The following is a 17,766-nucleotide window of genomic DNA, read 5'->3' as shown; positions in this document are numbered from 1 at the left end:
TGACAATTAGGTTTTAGGTAGCTTTTTACGTATTCTGAATTCTTAAAACCAATGAGGATTTAAAATGTTACTATCCAAGGTAACAATGAAGGCAGAGGCTTAGATGAGTTAACATGCCCAAGTTCACAACGTTTGTAAACAGCGACGTAAAAGTTAACTCCATGCCTGAACCTAAATTGTACTTCCCTTTAGACAACACAGTCTCCTATAGTGCATGTGGAAAGGAAACAAACACCTATGGTAAAGATATGTGATTTAACTGAGTCCTCAAAACAACCTTGAAGTATCATTTTTATCAATAAGGAAACAGGCTAAAAGTTTCATCCTATGAAGTATGTAATCACTTTATATAGACAGAGATACTGAATGTTAATCAAGATAGGATAAATACCATCAGAGTGATCAGTGGCCCCATACTAGCATCTATGTGATAAAAATATTTTTGTTTTCCTTAAGTCAGAGTAAACTTAAACTTGAATGGGCAATGTGAATTTAATTGAAGGACAGAGGGGTATTTTACCTAGAGAAAAACACAAGACCAGGTTTATTTCATACAATGTTATTCACACATTTTTCATTTTCTAATTTATACATAATATACAAAGAAGATAACATTATTTCATATGAACCAATAAGAGCCAGGACTTAGACAAACTGGTCCAGAGAAACAATCCATATCAAAAGGAGACACTCAAGAGGAAAGCCTAAGTGGTTCTGCCTAATTACGTTTCTTTATTCTGAAATGTCATTTTTAGATTTTACCAAAACTCCATGCCAACTTATTAAAAGGTGGAATCAGAGAGGTGGGTACCAAAAATAGCAGACCATAAAATCTCTACAATAACATATGTTTTTCTAAAATAGGCCCCAAAGCACTGGGAAGATACGGTCGCCAACACTGGGACACATGGGAACATGAGGACCCCAAGAAAAGGGTTGTTTCCCAATATGCTATTCTCTAGGACTTTCTAAATTTGCAGAGTTAATTGCCTGTGCCAACAGAGGGTAAGGACAAATGAAAAGTAGGAATTCAACTGTGCAAATCCAGGAAAGTCACTACCAATCTCCAAGAAGGACAACTTTGATCCTGAAACCATGAGCTGATACTGGGAAGAAAAATTCAACATGGGGCCAAGACACTCTGAGGCTGGCAAAACAAAGCAGGAAAGGGTGAAGTGGGGAAAGCACTGCCACTGTGACTGGGACATGCTGATGAACAAGATTGACTAGAAGGGACAGGGACAGGGACAAGTGGCTGGATTTAATGGCCTCAACATGGAATGTTGGGTTAGAAAACTAGAACAACTCAACATTGAAGATGAAAAAGTATGCCTGGCACTCCACACACTATACCATTATTTTTAGGTTCATGATATGAACAGCTAAGTGATAAAACCTTTATATTCAATATTATGCTCAGAAGATTGCTTTTCTTCTGCAGACTTCTAATAAAAAATCTCTTTACATGTTCAATCGAAAGAGATAGCATGGTTCATTAGTTTTCAGCACTAAACATAAGTGGGTCAACATAAATGTTTTATACAAAATACTGACTTCAACAAAATACAAAGCACTTTCTTTATCTTTCAGAAACTGAATATACAAAGCAAGTTTTTTTTTCCAAAATATTTTCATAGGCAAAGGATTAAAAACCATTTTTAATTATACACATATGGTCACAATTTTGCCTTAAAAAGATTGTTGGGAAATGTACATAAGGCCGCTTGTAAATGTACATCATGTTACTGTTATGTCTTATGTCCAGAGAAAAAAATGTTATCATACAGATTTGCTCTTACTTGGGAGTAGGCTATTCAAAAATACAGTACTCTTCTGTACAAAGAAAAAAGTCACATCACATTTAATAAGATGGAAAAAGCATTGGCCTCCATGGTAACCAAATATCTCAGTCCAATACTTTCTATTATGCACAATACCCTGACTTCTTGAAAATGATCCAAATCCTAGCATGTCCATATTAACAGAGTCAACAACTATGTTATAAAACAAAATGTTTCTCACAATAATAAAAAGAAAGCTGGTTCATACTTCTGAAACCATATAAAGATAAAAAATTTTTAAAAAATCACTCTTGATTTGGAGAAATAAATTTACATTATACAACACTATATGCCAGGTCAAAGAGGGCAGGGACATAAATGTACACTAAAATGCAAATGTTTCCCAAAGAGATAAAACAAATTTCATTTACAGCATGAAGGTTTACAAATGTACACCTGTACAACCAAGGAAAGCATCACTACTAAATTAGCAAGGCTTTTATAATAAACATTGAAACAAGATTTGCTTTCAAAGTGTAAACTTACATCTATTACTACACACACAATGCATATATTTATAGGAAGCAAAAAAAGCTATCTGAATATGTAATCATGCTTAAATGTTGAGCTACCAAATTCACTTTTCAGTGGCCCCTTTTCACCTCTATCTGGTTCCTACTTTCTGAAATCTACTATGAATAAGCAAAATAAAGCTCAACATTTCCTCAAAATGTCCTTGTAATTCTATAAGCAAAACAACATACAAATTTCCACTCTTTCTCATTGCAAACCAAACTAAAAAGTTAAAATGGGACTTAACTTTTCGTTTAGTGCGCTTAACTGGATGGAAATGTCACCATGATTTTGTTTTTCCTACCTCTTACAACAATTACATATGTAAGTATATACAATACTTCTGTACATTGCCAGAGACATTTTAGGGCACTATTTGTATTAAAACCACATCCATTGTAAATAATGTAAGTTCTTTTCATCTCAAATCATTTAATTCTTGTCTTAATTGCTGAGTTTTTATTTGCATGATAGTTTGTGAATTACCAAAAGACAACTTAACTTTTTTTTTAAAATATTAATAATATTTATGCAGTTGATTGTTAATCTGTTATAAAAGACTTCACACAAAGGACAAAAAAAAATAAGGACTATTTTTCTATATACATCTCTATAAACCTGTTGTGCTATGGGGTCCGTAGACCTACCAGACTGCAAGCCAGTTTATTAAAAGAATACTGTACTTTTTCCTTTAAAAACTATTTTTGTGACTTTACAAGGTAAAAATTTACAAAATATGTGACAGCTTTTTTTGATACAGTTACATCATATACAGGCATTCTGTGCTTTGCCAGCAATCCAATCTGATAGGTCTCCACTCAGGGCTGAATATAATTTATAATTCACCGCCCCACCCCCCCAAATATACACAAGAACCTTAAAAAATTTACAAATGGATGAATAAAGTCAATAAATAGTTTTGCTTTAAAAAAAAATTTGAAGATTCCTAGTTGAGTTGTGTTTTGATAATTCACAAAAGAAACGTTCTTTTCACGTGGTTACATCTTCTTTCTCCTTTTTCCTTTACAGCATTCCATTTGGTGGTCCTCCAATAGGCCCTAGATCTGGGCTATTTTTCAAATAATATTTTTCCAACTTGGCCAGTATATGCTTTCCGTATGTGTATTTGCGCAAAGTAGTAATGTGAGGTCGAATCTGAAAAACAAATAATCTGCTTAGGAAATCTAAGTTACTTCAGTTTCTGATTTCTAAAAAAGTGCCCCGAAATCTGGGTGATTTAGAAGAATAATTGGAATTTTAAAATTCAAATCCAAACAAAGTTGTTTGCAAAAGCAGTTCTGTTCCACGTAATCTCTCCAAGCTTCTACTTTCAAAATTGTTCAATGAATAAACACACCACTACTTCTAAAAGATTATGCATGCAAATAGTACAGAGGCTCCAAACACAGCAGGACAGTATCACTAGTGAGCTGTAAATTCTTACAAGTTTATGATGGCAATATTTTATAACTCTAGGCAAATGGATAAAAATTCAATACAAAATGGAGCAAAAGACATGAACAAGCAATCAGATGTGTGATGGCTAATAAATTTAAGATGTTCAATATCTCACTAATAGTTTTTAAAATGCAAATGAGAAGAATCAGATCATTATCTTTACATCCACACCGGCAAAGATTTTATAAGTAATAATAATCGGCATTCATGACATAAAGGTGAAACAGGCACTCTTCTCATATACTGGATGGACAGATGGGCAAACATGTACAACATGTTTTGAGAGCAACTAGGCAGTATCTATTAAAATGTAAAATGTTTACACATTGCACCAGTAATTCCATATCTAGGAATTTAACCCACAAAAAATGTCTTATGCAAAGACATTCATATAAAGTACAGGTTATAATAGTTAAAAAATTAGAAATAATCCAATTATAAATATGATACTGGTTAAATAATGTAGTTAAAAATAAAATTAAAATTTTTATACGTATATATATTTAAGCAGATATATTAAATTTAAAATAAGGTAGCGGCCGGCCTCATGGCTTAGGGGATAAGAGCACGCACTCCGCTGCTGGTGGCCCGGGGTTCAGATCCCGGGCGCGCACCGACGCACTGCTTCTCCGGCCATGCTGAAGCCATGTCCCACATACAGCAACTAGAAGGACATGCAACTATGACATACAACTATCTACTGGGGCTTTGGGGGAAAAATAAATAAATAAATATAATTATTAAAAAAAGGTAGCAAGTTTAATATATCAAGCTGAAGAATTTTAAAAATAAGAAAGCCAAAAATAATTTTATGATCTCACGAGATCATTTTCTCTCTATATGAAGAGAGGTCCAAAAAGGTTATATACTTTGTTCCCTGTTTCTTAATGAATAAATTTTGAAAAAGATAAGAGTATTTAAATATTATTTCTTCCAGTGTTCGTTCTTTCTTTCTTTCTTTTTCTTCCCCAAAGCCCCAGTAGATGAGTTGTATGTCATAGCTGCACATCTTTCTAGTTGCTGTATGTGGGACGTGGCCTCAGCATGGCCGGAGAAGCGGTGCCTCGGTGCGGGCCTGGGATCCAAACCCGGGCCGCCAGTAGCGGAGCGTGCACACTTAACCGCTAGGCCACGCGGCCGGCCCATCCACTGTTCTTTTTAATGGTTAAGTTTTTCTACAGAAATTAATGATTTCTTCAAGAATCATTAGATTCTAGGAGGAGGATTAAGAAAACAGCTTAACTTGATTAAAAAAACCAATCAAATCAACATAAATTCTCTCTTTAGGACAATGTATTAGGTTAGTGAGAAAAATCGAATTAAATTTTAAAATCAATGTGTAACCCATTTATCATGGCGAATCAAATATACCTAAATAAGATGGGGAAGGGAAGAACAATGCTAAAAGTAGGTAAATAGATGAGAAATGAATGTGATTTTATTGGGTAGATTACCTTAATAATTTAATAAAAGGGTATACCATACCTACATCTGCCAAAGGTTATTCATTGATTTTAGATTTTTTTCTCCAGTTACAGCATATTATGAGGAAATTAAAGCCTAGGGAAGTTAAATGCATAGACTAACGTTACACAAATTGAATCACCTATTTTAAGTGCTATAAACTGTATTACCTTGTGCATGATTATCTTTCTTTGAGCAGGTTCAGCCATATCAATCATCTTTTGAACCACATAATTGGCATACTGGTCCTTCATCATGGTGTATAAGGCACTGTGAGGACCATCATTCTGGCAGCAAACTTCATCAATCAGTAAAGCTCTCTCAGCACGGGAGGCATGAGTAACACACTTTTCTACTACATTGCTAAAAATTAAAGTACATAAACCAAAGTTATTTTTTTCTTTATAGCAAAATTTCCTCAGCTTTTCAAAGAACTTGCTCAACCCACTGGAAGAAAGAAGAGTCAAGATGGCGATTCTCTTGCAAGTCTCCTACAATTCCTTTTAAAATAGAAATTAGTATCACAGGAGAATCCATATTGGAAATCCGTAAGTTTAATTACAGGTCTTTTAAAATTATAATTCAACAAAGGGGTAACCAGGTCACTAATAAGGTCTGAGACTTTCACAAACATGCACTAAATATATTAAATTTGCTATTACTCACAGGTCTTGGGGACAAATAATTTTCTAAAAACAGATTTCCCAAACAGATTTCAAGAATGGGATATATAAGGGCAAACCAATTTGTTATGTACATTCTTTAAGAATAAAAGCAATGTTTTCTATATGTGCTTTTTGCCTTTAATAAAAAAAGGATTTTATTCCAATGTTATATTCTACATGCATTTCTGTGCCTCCTAATAAAAGCCAAAGAGTTGAAAGAATTGACCCTTGGAATTAAAAAATACTGGAATACCTTGCAAATTTGTGTTGACTCAGGGCTAAGACTTTTCCTCTGATTTCAGAAACAATTTTGCTCTTGTCTTCAGGTCGACCATGTTCCAGTACATGCTGAATAACATAATTGCCATACTGATCCTATGTACAGATATTTAAAAATTACTTCCCTTAAGTCTTTAAGAATAAAGATTATTCTTCAAAAAGATGTTAATCATTTTTCTAAAAATCCCGTAGACAGTCAGGAGAACACAGTAGGCATTTGTATCACTGTCTGTTTCTACAGTGTTAATTTAACAATAAATTATATTTCCTTAAAAAAAAAAATCAGAACCATTTCAAAAATATATCAACATTTCAAATTATTAGGGAATTTATACCTGTACCAACTGCTCTGTATGTTGGTGGAGTTCTTCTAAGATAGGTAAGGTCTGTTCTGCAGTGCAATGCTCTAGGATGCGCTGAATTACTCTGCAGCCGTAAGGATGAGTTGAAAGTACAAACACCTTAAAACAATTGGAAGAAATAAATTTCTATTCTCCAACATTTTTGGAAAGGTCTATGAGGCAGACAGGTTTTTCACGACATGCTGAATTAATTTAAACTAGAATGTGGGGGATTCACATTTAATACAATCACCACCATGTCAGGAAAGACTGGGAAGCAGGGTGCTCAATTTAGGAGCTAACAGATGTTCTGATCAAAAAGAACTTAACCAGAAGATGGAGGGCACGTAACAATGAGAATGAACAGATTTCAGGGTGGCAGTAGTACACATTTTAATTAAGAGCTATTAATTACTATGTATTGGTTACTAACTGATATTTATTTTCTGTCTTTTATTATACAGTCTTAGGTCTTCCTCTCCCCTCTCCTTATCCCAGGAAATTTGGAAAACACTGTTGGGTTTACAATTCTAATAGTGATTATCTTTACTTCTTGAAGTAATAAAATTAAACTCATATTTCTAAATATTTTAGTTTCAAAAAAATGAAGCTATCTACTAACTCCCTGTAAGAAAGACGCAGAAATTAATGCACGTTCACTGCTTTGTCTATTTTTGTAAGAAAGTACTAGGTATTATCTTGTGACTTATGAAAACTGTCAACACTCAAATTCTAAAATAATGCCCTACTAATTAGAAGCCAAAAACCAATCTTACTTGTCCTTTGAAAGCATCAATGATGAATTGCAGTGACTGCGGCTGAACACATTCAATACACTTTTGTACAACATGGTTTCCATTCTGATCTTTCACACACTTGAGTACATGACCATCTAGCTCCTTTACCATTTCACTCTGCAAAAGAGAAATAACAATAATTTAAATAATTACCTCATCAAACAACATAATAGGATTAAAAAAACTGAGATGGGAGCAAAAGTATACTCAAAATTTTCTTTTTACAATTTTTTTATTTATCAAAGTTTAAAGTTTTACCCCCCCAAAGTATAATTAGCAGAAGTCATTAAAGGTGAGAATTACTAAACCTTTTTGCAGGATTATAATGTAAATGATACTTGCCGAAATATAACCTACTGATGCTGAATTTGCCATATTTAAACTACTATCTTCACTGTGTACATCTTCTACTCATCTTTCGCAGCTGACAACTAATGTGACTAATTCAGAATTCTATACTTTTTCCCTACTTAGCATCCCCCTTCCCCTAAATAATTATTTTTAATGGCTGCATGAGTCTATCAAGTGCCTGGAAAAGGGTAAGGAATTGAGCACTTATGGGCTATATGATTTTCACATATTATCTCAATTATGGGAAGAAATTATTGTTGGAGATTTTTGTTCTTTTTAATGATCTTATAAAAAAAGACTTGCTTCAATATATATTGCTTTTATCATTTAAAACCTTCTTTGGGACAGATTCTTGGGAGCTTTTAGATTTTTGCTCATTTAACAGCAAAAATGACCCCTTTCAATGTATATTTAATTATTAATAACTTATTTACAGTAAGGTTTATTTAACTGCATTTTCTTTCAGCAAATGATCTTAACATTTTTTTCTTATAAATTTGTAAGAATTTGTGAAATAAACATCTTAATCCTTACAGAAAAATATAAGTAGCCACACAATAATCTGTGTGCCTTATCGGTGCAATAGGAAACAGTATTGTGAAGAAATGGGAGTATACATTGTATAAAGTCTCTCTCACCCAAAGAACTCTCAACTACATTCTGACATAATTATAGAGGACTTCTGTTAAGTCAAGATTTAACACAGATGTTTAGTTATAAAATATGGACTAAATTACAAAATAAAATGTACGTAAGAATCCAAACCAGTATTCATTAACTGGTTCATCTAAGGCTTACTCTCAGTACTTTATATTTTCAAATATTAAAGACATTTAAAATATCTTTAAAGTATCTATACCAGTTTGAGACACCCTAAAACTCAGGATTTCCTCCAGAGAAATAATGCTATTTTCTCACAGATTTTCAATGTTGTGATTAATGCATACATACACATATCCATCCATCTATCATTATTGTTTTTAATTATGGAATACACTTTATTGTATGTGGCTTGAGTGTCAAAGCTGCTCTCTTTCAAACTACCAATACATTTTAAGAAATAATTATTTCCTTTACTCTTATTATGTTTCATTGTAATACACAAACCTGTTATATACAAAATAGTATCTACTTGGGGTTATGAATTTCATTTTAAAAGTCTGTTTAATCTCACATGAGAACCATATTAATTAATTAGTGATGCTTCAGCTTATTTTAAAAATCTAGTAGATCAGTATTTGTCCTCATCCCCTACCTCTCTTCAATATTCCTATGTATTTCAAATAATTTTTAAACTAATTTTGATCAGTTACAAGAAAATCCCCATGACTACATGATTGGAATTGCATTAATTCTTTTTTAACTTAAAATATTTAGACTTTTCAGTCCAAGAACACGGTACATTTCCCATTTAATTCACATGTGTTCTTTCCTCTCTCTTCAAGAACTGTAAATCTTGTTAACAGAATTCTTAGTGAGTGAGAGTGAGATTTTAAACTTTATATATATTTTTAAATGGCCATATAGGAATGCAATTGGTTTTTAAAATTTTATTCGTAGGACAGAAATATAAGTACAATCCAAATAAACACTGGAAATAGTAATATGTATTTCTGATACCAAAGAAAATCAAATAAGCAAGTGATAGCAAAAAAAAGCCCATCATTTAGCACTCTGCTTGCCACATACACAGTAGCTAATCAAATATCTTCATTTAGAGATGAAAAGATGTTGAAGAGAATAAATAGAGGACAGATTAAAAATCTTTTGTAAAACTTTTAATTGAGACAGAGTGTGGAAATATTTCATGTTTCACTGCAAGATTATTGTAAGATAAAAAATAGAGTAATAATTTAAAAATCAAATAAAATAATACAAAAAATTTTTTCTTAACTTACAATTACCTGCTGGTCAGATGAAATAGACTCTAACGCTTTTTGAATAACACGGCAGCCATACATCTGCAAGGCTAAGGGTAGAACATGACCACGAATACGAGTAGCCAGGGCTAGTTTTTGATCCAAACTCCCAAACTGACAGAAAAGAAATAACATTAATAAAAAGTGACCAAAATATTACTTTGTTAAGCTTGCAAAACCCACTGTTTGTAGCTTACTGAATCTATTTTTAAAATATCACATTTGGTAATTATGCAGGGAGGAAGCATTTAGGTAAAAGCTAATTAAGATAGACCCAGAGATGCTTGAAATGATAACTGTATTATTGGGGGGGGGATTAAGTCATACAATCTAAAATTTCCTTGTTACTTAACATATTAACCATCTGTTATCTTTTTAAAGTAAATATCTTCACTCTTCATTTCCAACAAATGTTTAATATAATGAACTTCTGAGCCAAACATTCAGACCAGATAATTCTCAGCTATATTCTGACATAACTGTGGAGGAAATCTGTTAAGTCAAACTACAACACAGATTTTTAGTTATAAACTAAACTAATTTATACTTATAAACTAAACTAATTTAGTTAGCTAAATTACAAAATAAATGACACCTAACAAATCCAAATAAAGACAACACTATTATTCACTAATGCCTCATCTCAGAGTTACTCCCAATGCTTTATATTTTCAAATATTAATCAGGATTAATATTAAGCTTCTCATTTAAAGTAGGCCTATATATTTTAGAAATATTTTTGTAGTAAAATATATATCATAAAATATGTCATCTTTTCCAGTGCCCCCAAAAGAAATGCTATCTACATTAAGCCATAACTCCCCACTCCCCTCTTCTCCCAGCCCCTGGGGTAAGCCCTAATTTACTTTATGTCTCTATAAATTTGCCTATTCTAGATATTTCACATAAATGGAATCCTATAATGTTTGTCCTTCTGTGCCTGGCTTATTTCACTTAGTTTCATCCATGTTGTAGCACGTATCAGAACTTCATTCCTTCTTATGGCTGAATAATATTCTATTGTATGCATATACCACATTTTGTTTAATCCATTCATCTGTTTTGCATTTGGGTTGTTTCCATCTTTTGGCTATTGTGAGTAATGCTGAAATGAACACTCTTGTTTGAGTCCGTTTTCAACTTTTTTTGGGTATATACCTGGGAGTGGAATTGCTGGGTTCTATGGTAATTTTATGTTTAGGTTTTTAAGGAACTGCCAAACTGTTTTCCACAGCGGCTGCACCATTTTACATTCCCATTAACAATGTATGAGGGTTCCAATTTCTCCACATCTCCACCAACATTTGTTGTTTTCCATTTTTTTTCATTACAACCATCCTAGTAGATGTAAAGTGGAATCTCATTGTGGTTTTGATTTGCATTTCCTCAATAGCTAAGGACCTTGAGCTTCTTTTCATGTGCTTATTGGCCATCTGTATATCTTCTATGGAGAAATGTCTATTCAAGTCCTTTGTCCATTTTTTAATTGGGTTGTCTTTTTATTGCTGAGTTTTAGAAGTTCTTTAATATATTCTGTATATAAAATCTTTATCAGATATATGATTTGCAAATATTGTCCTCCAAGCTCACATATTTATAGGAAAACGACTCTTACCCAACTTTCAGAGCTTTTCTAAGCATTAAGCACACAGTTGGATGGATATACAAACACATACGTGTGCTTACCTCAAAAAACTTCTGTATAACATAGTTGCCAAAAACATCTGTCATTAACTGATAGGCTGCTTGTAGAATTTCATTAAATACCATTTGTCGCTCAGCTGGAGTAGCTCTCTCTAGCTTTTGCTGTATGAATCTATATGGAAAAAATTTTCAATGCCACGACAGTACATTGGAAACAGGCTCCTACAAAATCTGTATCTGACTTGAGTGTTACACACCCTCACCCCCACATGCATACACACAAATAAAATTATTTCCAGAAATAGTACTAACACATTTTATAGAGTGGACAGCCAATTTAAAGCAAAAAGGACAAAAGTTATAAAGCATTTCTTTATAACATCTTAATTTAAAATAACTTCTAGTTAGACTGGCAAAAAAATTTGGAATAAAGATGTTTAATCCTTTTTAAGTTAGCTCTGGTTGCATTATAACGAATGAAAAAGAAAATTACAAGGATTTTACTGGTTATTCATGTATTTTTCATAATATACAATACTATTAAATATCTATTTTTAGAACATAAGAGAAACCCTTAGAAATAAAATTCATCAAACACAACTGAATTCCTAACTAAGCTAGCCATTGTGAGTGATCTAAGGTTCATTTGCTACTGAATTTTCAACTATAGGGGGATAAAATTTGTATGCAACCTAATCAAATAATTTTTAAAAATTTCAGGTTTACCTTAAAATAAAACTATAAAAAGAGAAAACATCTCAAACCTAGTAAATGTGTTAGAATTCTACTACCCTTTTCCTTTCTATGCTCTATCTTGAGAACACTAATTCACATGTACCTCAAGCATTACAGTACATTATGTTTAATATGCAAAGGCACCAAATTCCCCTATAACAAAAGTGAAAAGTTTCAAAAAAAAAAAAAAAGTGCACTGTGTCAATTTAAGCCAAGTCAGATCAAATATAAATCTATAAAGAAACACAAAAACACTTAACTTTGTTTTTTGATTTTTTTTTCAGACAAAGTATGAAACAGGGACACAAGTTCACAAACGTAATTCAGAGCATTATTTTCAAAGGGAAATTGAAAGAAGTTAAATGTATTCAGAGTCAATGTAATTAAAGAAAAAATATAATCCATATTGGGTATTTTTGAAAAGCTTCCAATTTTTATGCAGATTAAATAATTCTAGTCAAGAAAAATTTAGGCTGTTATAAGGTAGCAATTTTCAAAGCAAAAATGCAGTGGAGAGCATCATAAATCAAAATCACCTACCTAGAACCATGCTGGTCTTGAGAAAACTCAACTATGTGTCCAATCAAGTCTCTAAGCTGAAGGTTTGGGAAGCGGTTGTTTCTGAAATCTTCCAATAATCTACTTCGGCCAGAAGGCATAATATCAGACCTATTATACCGAAGCCGAGAAGGAGGAAAGAGCTGGCTGCTGGAGCTAAACAGACTGGAAGTGCTTGAAGCACTTCGATATTTTGCTTCCGCTCCAGGTGCTGCAGAGATATATCGACCACTACCATTTGTCAGTCCTCCTACAACAAAGCAGCTGTGGTCAGCAAGTATCTTTGACCAAGTCATTCCTCAAATAAAAGTTACTTAAACTAAAAATTCAGTCAATAAAGAAATATTCACCCCACTAATTCCTATATATTTTAACAGGAAATTAAAATTGGAGGGAAAATCTCAGACATTTACTTAACGTGTGTGGCTATAGGATATGGGGAAAAAAGGAGACTAGAAAACATGATAAAAATAAACCTGTATTTGTTCTTGGCAGTTTAGGTTAAAACATAATTATAACATATAATGTCATACACAAAACTTGTATTTGTTCTTGGAAGCTTAGTTTAAAACATAATTATAACAACTAATGTCATATATACTACCAACACCAGAATACTGAAACCACCAACAAAATTTTAAGTTACATTAACAAGCAAGGTACAAATAGCTAGCAAACTCAGATTTCAAGCCACTGAAATAGTTTGATTGAAATTTACTTGCAATGTTAATGGAACACCAAGGGCTAAATCTGTACTTTTTTGGAATATACAAAAAATGCATTAAGTTGTATAAACGTCTATGTAAAGAAAAACTATTTCTTAGTTAACTCACTAATTAATTTTTGAAGTTAAAAAAACTCACAATATTAGACAATAAACCCAAATTATACGCTATATTAAAATATTTAAAATTTTTATTTAAAAAAATTTCTCCACAAAATACTATTATTTTACAGACAAAAAATGGTACTAATAAACAGCATTTATTATTCTTAGAGCTTTAATATTGACCATTTAAGACAAATGAATAAAAAGCCTCTTTAACTTATATCTCATTACAAACAAGAAAATTAAAGGGCAATCAATAGAAACAAAAATAAATACAAGCAGGAAATTGTTCTTATTACAAATAACCGTTTAGAAGTACTTGACAGTGTCCTTTTAAAAAAGAAAAATGTATAGAAAAATCGTAAAATGCAGATTTAGTAGTTCAGATAAACAAAATCCACCATCAGCTTTATGCTATTATATACCACCTCTGCGTTGAGTAGTACTATATATACAATCCAGGCCACAGGGTACAGATGATGTCAAGGACACACTGTCAGTGCAAAGTTATAGACAGGCATTAAAGGCCAAAAAGAGGTACAGTGACAAGGACAGTAAAAGAGTTATAATCCTGGAGAGTGAATTGCGTTAGACAATTCCTCTTTTACTTTCAGTTCCCACTGCACTAACTTTATTTTTCTTCATTGAATTTTCCATCATGCAGTATAGTATACATATTATCATTTATTTGAATCCTCAGCCCCTTTTCCAAGGTAAATGCCATAAAACTTACCTACAGGCTAGATAGATACCTAGTGCCTAAAACAATGCCCGACAGACAGTAGGTGCACAATAAATATTCATGAATATTTTATGTAACATCAACTGCCTAAGGTCCAGTTCTGTAATATCTTGCCTAAAAGTATGTAATTTAACAAGCCATTTTATACACCAAAATCACTAACATTACATTCTCATGTTCATTCCAGTTCTACATAACTATCTCAACGTTCTCATGTATGAAAAATCTAAAAAGTGAACGAATTCAGTGTTTTAATACTACCTCAATTTCCTCACTACTATTAACCCTCTAGTCCCCCATTATTATTTCTATTTCTATAGTTCCATCAACTGTTCACAACAATAACTAACCACTAGCCAATTCGAGTCTAACGATTCTTTTAACCTTTTTGTAGGGCAGGGATGTTCTGCTTATCATTCCAATCTATTTTTACAAACAACTATATTTTCCTGTTCAAAGGCCACTTTGATGATGTCACTTTATGCTAAAAACCTACAGCATCCTGCTGGAGTACCTCCTCTAAATTCTTCAGCCTAGTTTTCAAGTCATTATTCTAAATCTATTTCTCACACAAATTTCCTAGTAGTACCCTAATTGTTCACTTCTCGCCCTCTTATTCTTGACTATCTCTGTATCACTGCTTATCATTACCTCAAACATAAGGCCTAATCCTACCTCTTTTTTCAACACCAAATTCAAAATACATACTTGCCCCAGGAAATGACTACGCCAATTTTATTTGGTATGTTCCAAGTAGTCCTATCAATATCCAACAGGAATTTCTCCCATGTCTAGATACCCTTTGATTACATTCTATCAGCTCCTAAAACCAAACTCCTGATACACTCTTTGACAACTCAAAATGTCTAATAATGCTAAATTGCTCTGAGTTTAAAAAATCTTGGAATTTCAGTTCTAGAAGACTATTATTTTCATTTATTAAATTGAAAAAATTTCACTCAGGGCAGGATACATTCCTTTCTTTACAAATTAATCAAATAAGCATTTAAAATCCAATGTATAATATACATTAAACATTTTAAATTTGGTTGTCTAAACACTGAAAGAATGTCATCTAAAACCTGTTTTGGGATTGAGGGACATTCTACAAAACAACTGGCCTATATACCCTTCAAAAATGTTGAAGTCATAAAAGACTGAGAAATAGTTCAAGATTAAAGAAGAGTAAAGAGCCATGACAAATGAATGTCACATGTGAGCCCCCAAATCAATCAAACTCCTTCCCAATTTCCCTGCCTCTTTTCCTCCTTCCCCTCCCCCTTTCTTGCTTTTAAAGGACATCTGTGAGGCAACTGGCAAAGTTTGGATAAACTTTTTCGGCTGATTTGATAGTAGTATTATATCACTGTTAATTTCCTAACTTTGATAATAGTGTTATATATAAGAGAATGTCCTTATTTTCAGGAAACATACAGTGATATATTTACGAGTGAGGGACATTAAGTCTGCAATTTCCTTTCAGAGGTATCAGGAAAAAAAACTGGGTGTGAGGGGAGAGGGAGATGCAGAGAGGGAGAGAGAGGGGGAGAGAGGGGGAGAGAGGAGGAGAGAGGGGGAGAGAGGGGGAGAGAGGGGGGGAGAGGGGGGGAGAGGGGGGGAGAGGAAAAGAATGATAAAGCAAAGGTGGTAAAATAACATTTGGAGAACCTGAGTGAAGGGATATGCTAGAAATTGTTTTTGTATTAGTGTTACAACTTTCCTATAAGTCTGAAATTGTTCCAAAATTAGTTAAAAACAAATATACAAACAAACAAGTCATCTATATCCATACCACGGCTGACTGGGTGTCTAAAAGCAGAGGTGCTCTGCATCAAATATGTTAAAGGGATAACAGTCCCTTCATTTCCTCACTGACACCCTCCACCCTGTCCCATCATTTACCACTTCTTAATCACTATTGGAATAAGTGTACGGGGCATGGAGATCTGTACTATGATTTCACAGATGAAGTCACTATGGTCCAAAAGTGATGCAGCTAGTTAGCCAGGACTCTTAGGCCAGAGCTTATCACACAATAGTGTGCTGCCCCTTCTATGTTATTCACATAGGTATCTTGCATGTTCATTCATGACAACTGAATGAAGGCAAACACCCTACAACTATACTAGTAGAAAATATGACTTCATACATTTTCATTAATTTTCTTGAGAAGTCTGCTTAGAATCCTTTCCTATTAAATATCAGAAATCAAAAAGATTTTAAAATACTGGGAAAAACACAGGGGAGAAAAACAATGTAACAACTGAAACAACTACAAAATAAATAACCCTAACTTGTCTTTACTTTTCATTATTTTCCACCTCCCTGGGATTTGGAACGGCAGCTCCTCAACCTGTCTATCAGACCTGTGTATTCTTTTAAAAATACAGATTCCCGGGGCTGGCCCGGTGGTGTAGTGGTTAAGTTTGTGTGCTCCACTTGGGCGGCTCAGGGTTCACAGGTTCAGATCCCGGGCCAGGACCTAGGCACCGCTAATCAAGCCATGCTGTGGCAGGCAACCGGAGGATGGGCACGGATGTTAGTCCAAGGCCAATCTTCCTCAGCAAAAAGAGGAGGATTGGCAACGGATGTTAGCTCAAGGCTAATGTTCCTCACCCCCCCCAAAAAAAAAATGCACCTGAAGGTTATTCTGATAGAAGAGCTTGGAGGCTAATGAATTAGAATCAAGATAATTTAAGGTTTCATTTTATAGCAGCTTGTCAACTACTAATTTCAAATAAGAATGGTAATCCAAGTAGATTTGGGGTCCTGAAAAGAGTACAACTATATACGAGTTACTAGGCAGAGTCCACTCCTCTGGAAAGCTCAAGAAATGGTAAAGTGATAATGAAAGATGACTGGTTAATTGGAGTAGGCAAAGAATAAATGATACAGAATGGGTAGCCGGAAAAAAATCTAAAATGAGGACAGTCTACTTTATTTTATAGCATTAAATTTAGTTAGTTCTAATCCATAAACAGGTCCACTTAGTACTTTTAGTTCAGTATTTTTTCTCTGTTCACTTTCCAAAAGAAGTGTATGGAACATTCAGAGTAGACCATAACAGCATGTTGCTAGACTTCAGTGGGAAAAAAGACTTCAAAGCAGTGCTTCTCAATACGCACATAAATAATTTTGGGATATTGGTTTAACACATTTCTAATAGTAAAAGCTGTAATTTTTTCAAAGGACAACACTGGTCAGATCTTTGTCCCGAGTTTTAGCATTTCATTTTAAATAGGTTTTATGTGTTCAACATAATCAGTTTCTTTACCTACTTTAGAAAGTCCATTTAATGACTTAATATTCATAGTTAATACTATTTGCTAGACCCTGAGGGTCTATGGCATGTATCACTTTGAGGAACAAAAAGGCAAAGTATCTGTGAGCCTAACTCAACCTACTATCTGCACATTAATATGGCCTTGTCATCCTCCCGTACACAATAACTGCTTTTAAAAAGGCAGCTACCATTTATTGAGCATTCTTTATTGGGCACAGACAGTAAACTTTGCATAAAATGCTATACTGTGTTGAACTGTGTCCCCTTAAAAGTCTGCCTTGTTTTAAGCCACTCAGTTGTGGTAATTTGCCAGAGCAGCCTGAGGAAACTAATACAGATTTTGGTAC

The 17,766-nt window shown here is 33.4% G+C and overlaps 1 protein-coding gene across 5 annotated transcripts in view; it reads right to left on the bottom strand.

The window, feature by feature from the left end:
* Positions 1-543: 543 nt before the first annotated feature.
* The window catches only part of PUM2 (pumilio RNA binding family member 2), a 93,844-nt gene continuing 76,621 nt past the window's right edge, over positions 544-17,766 (bottom strand). For 3 of the 5 annotated variants that reach the window (XM_058551737.1, XM_058551735.1, XM_058551739.1), the window contains 8 exons: positions 12,548-12,815; positions 11,315-11,444; positions 9,608-9,742; positions 7,338-7,475; positions 6,556-6,681; positions 6,195-6,316; positions 5,447-5,639; positions 544-3,509 (listed from right to left, as the gene is read on the bottom strand). In XM_058551737.1, the coding sequence (XP_058407720.1) occupies positions 3,378-3,509; positions 5,447-5,639; positions 6,195-6,316; positions 6,556-6,681; positions 7,338-7,475; positions 9,608-9,742; positions 11,315-11,444; positions 12,548-12,815 (1,244 nt within the window). In that variant the 3' untranslated portion in view covers positions 544-3,377. The remainder of the gene's footprint in view (positions 3,510-5,446; positions 5,640-6,194; positions 6,317-6,555; positions 6,682-7,337; positions 7,476-9,607; positions 9,743-11,314; positions 11,445-12,547; positions 12,816-17,766) is intronic. The other 2 variants (XM_058551738.1, XM_058551740.1) reach the window with 1 other exon arrangement.

Source organism: Diceros bicornis, chromosome 12 (genome assembly GCF_020826845.1).
Source record: "Diceros bicornis minor isolate mBicDic1 chromosome 12, mDicBic1.mat.cur, whole genome shotgun sequence".
Lineage (NCBI taxonomy): Eukaryota > Metazoa > Chordata > Mammalia > Perissodactyla > Rhinocerotidae > Diceros > Diceros bicornis.
The sequence above is the reverse complement of the archived record's forward strand: the minus strand, read 5'-3'. Positions and strand labels throughout refer to the sequence as shown.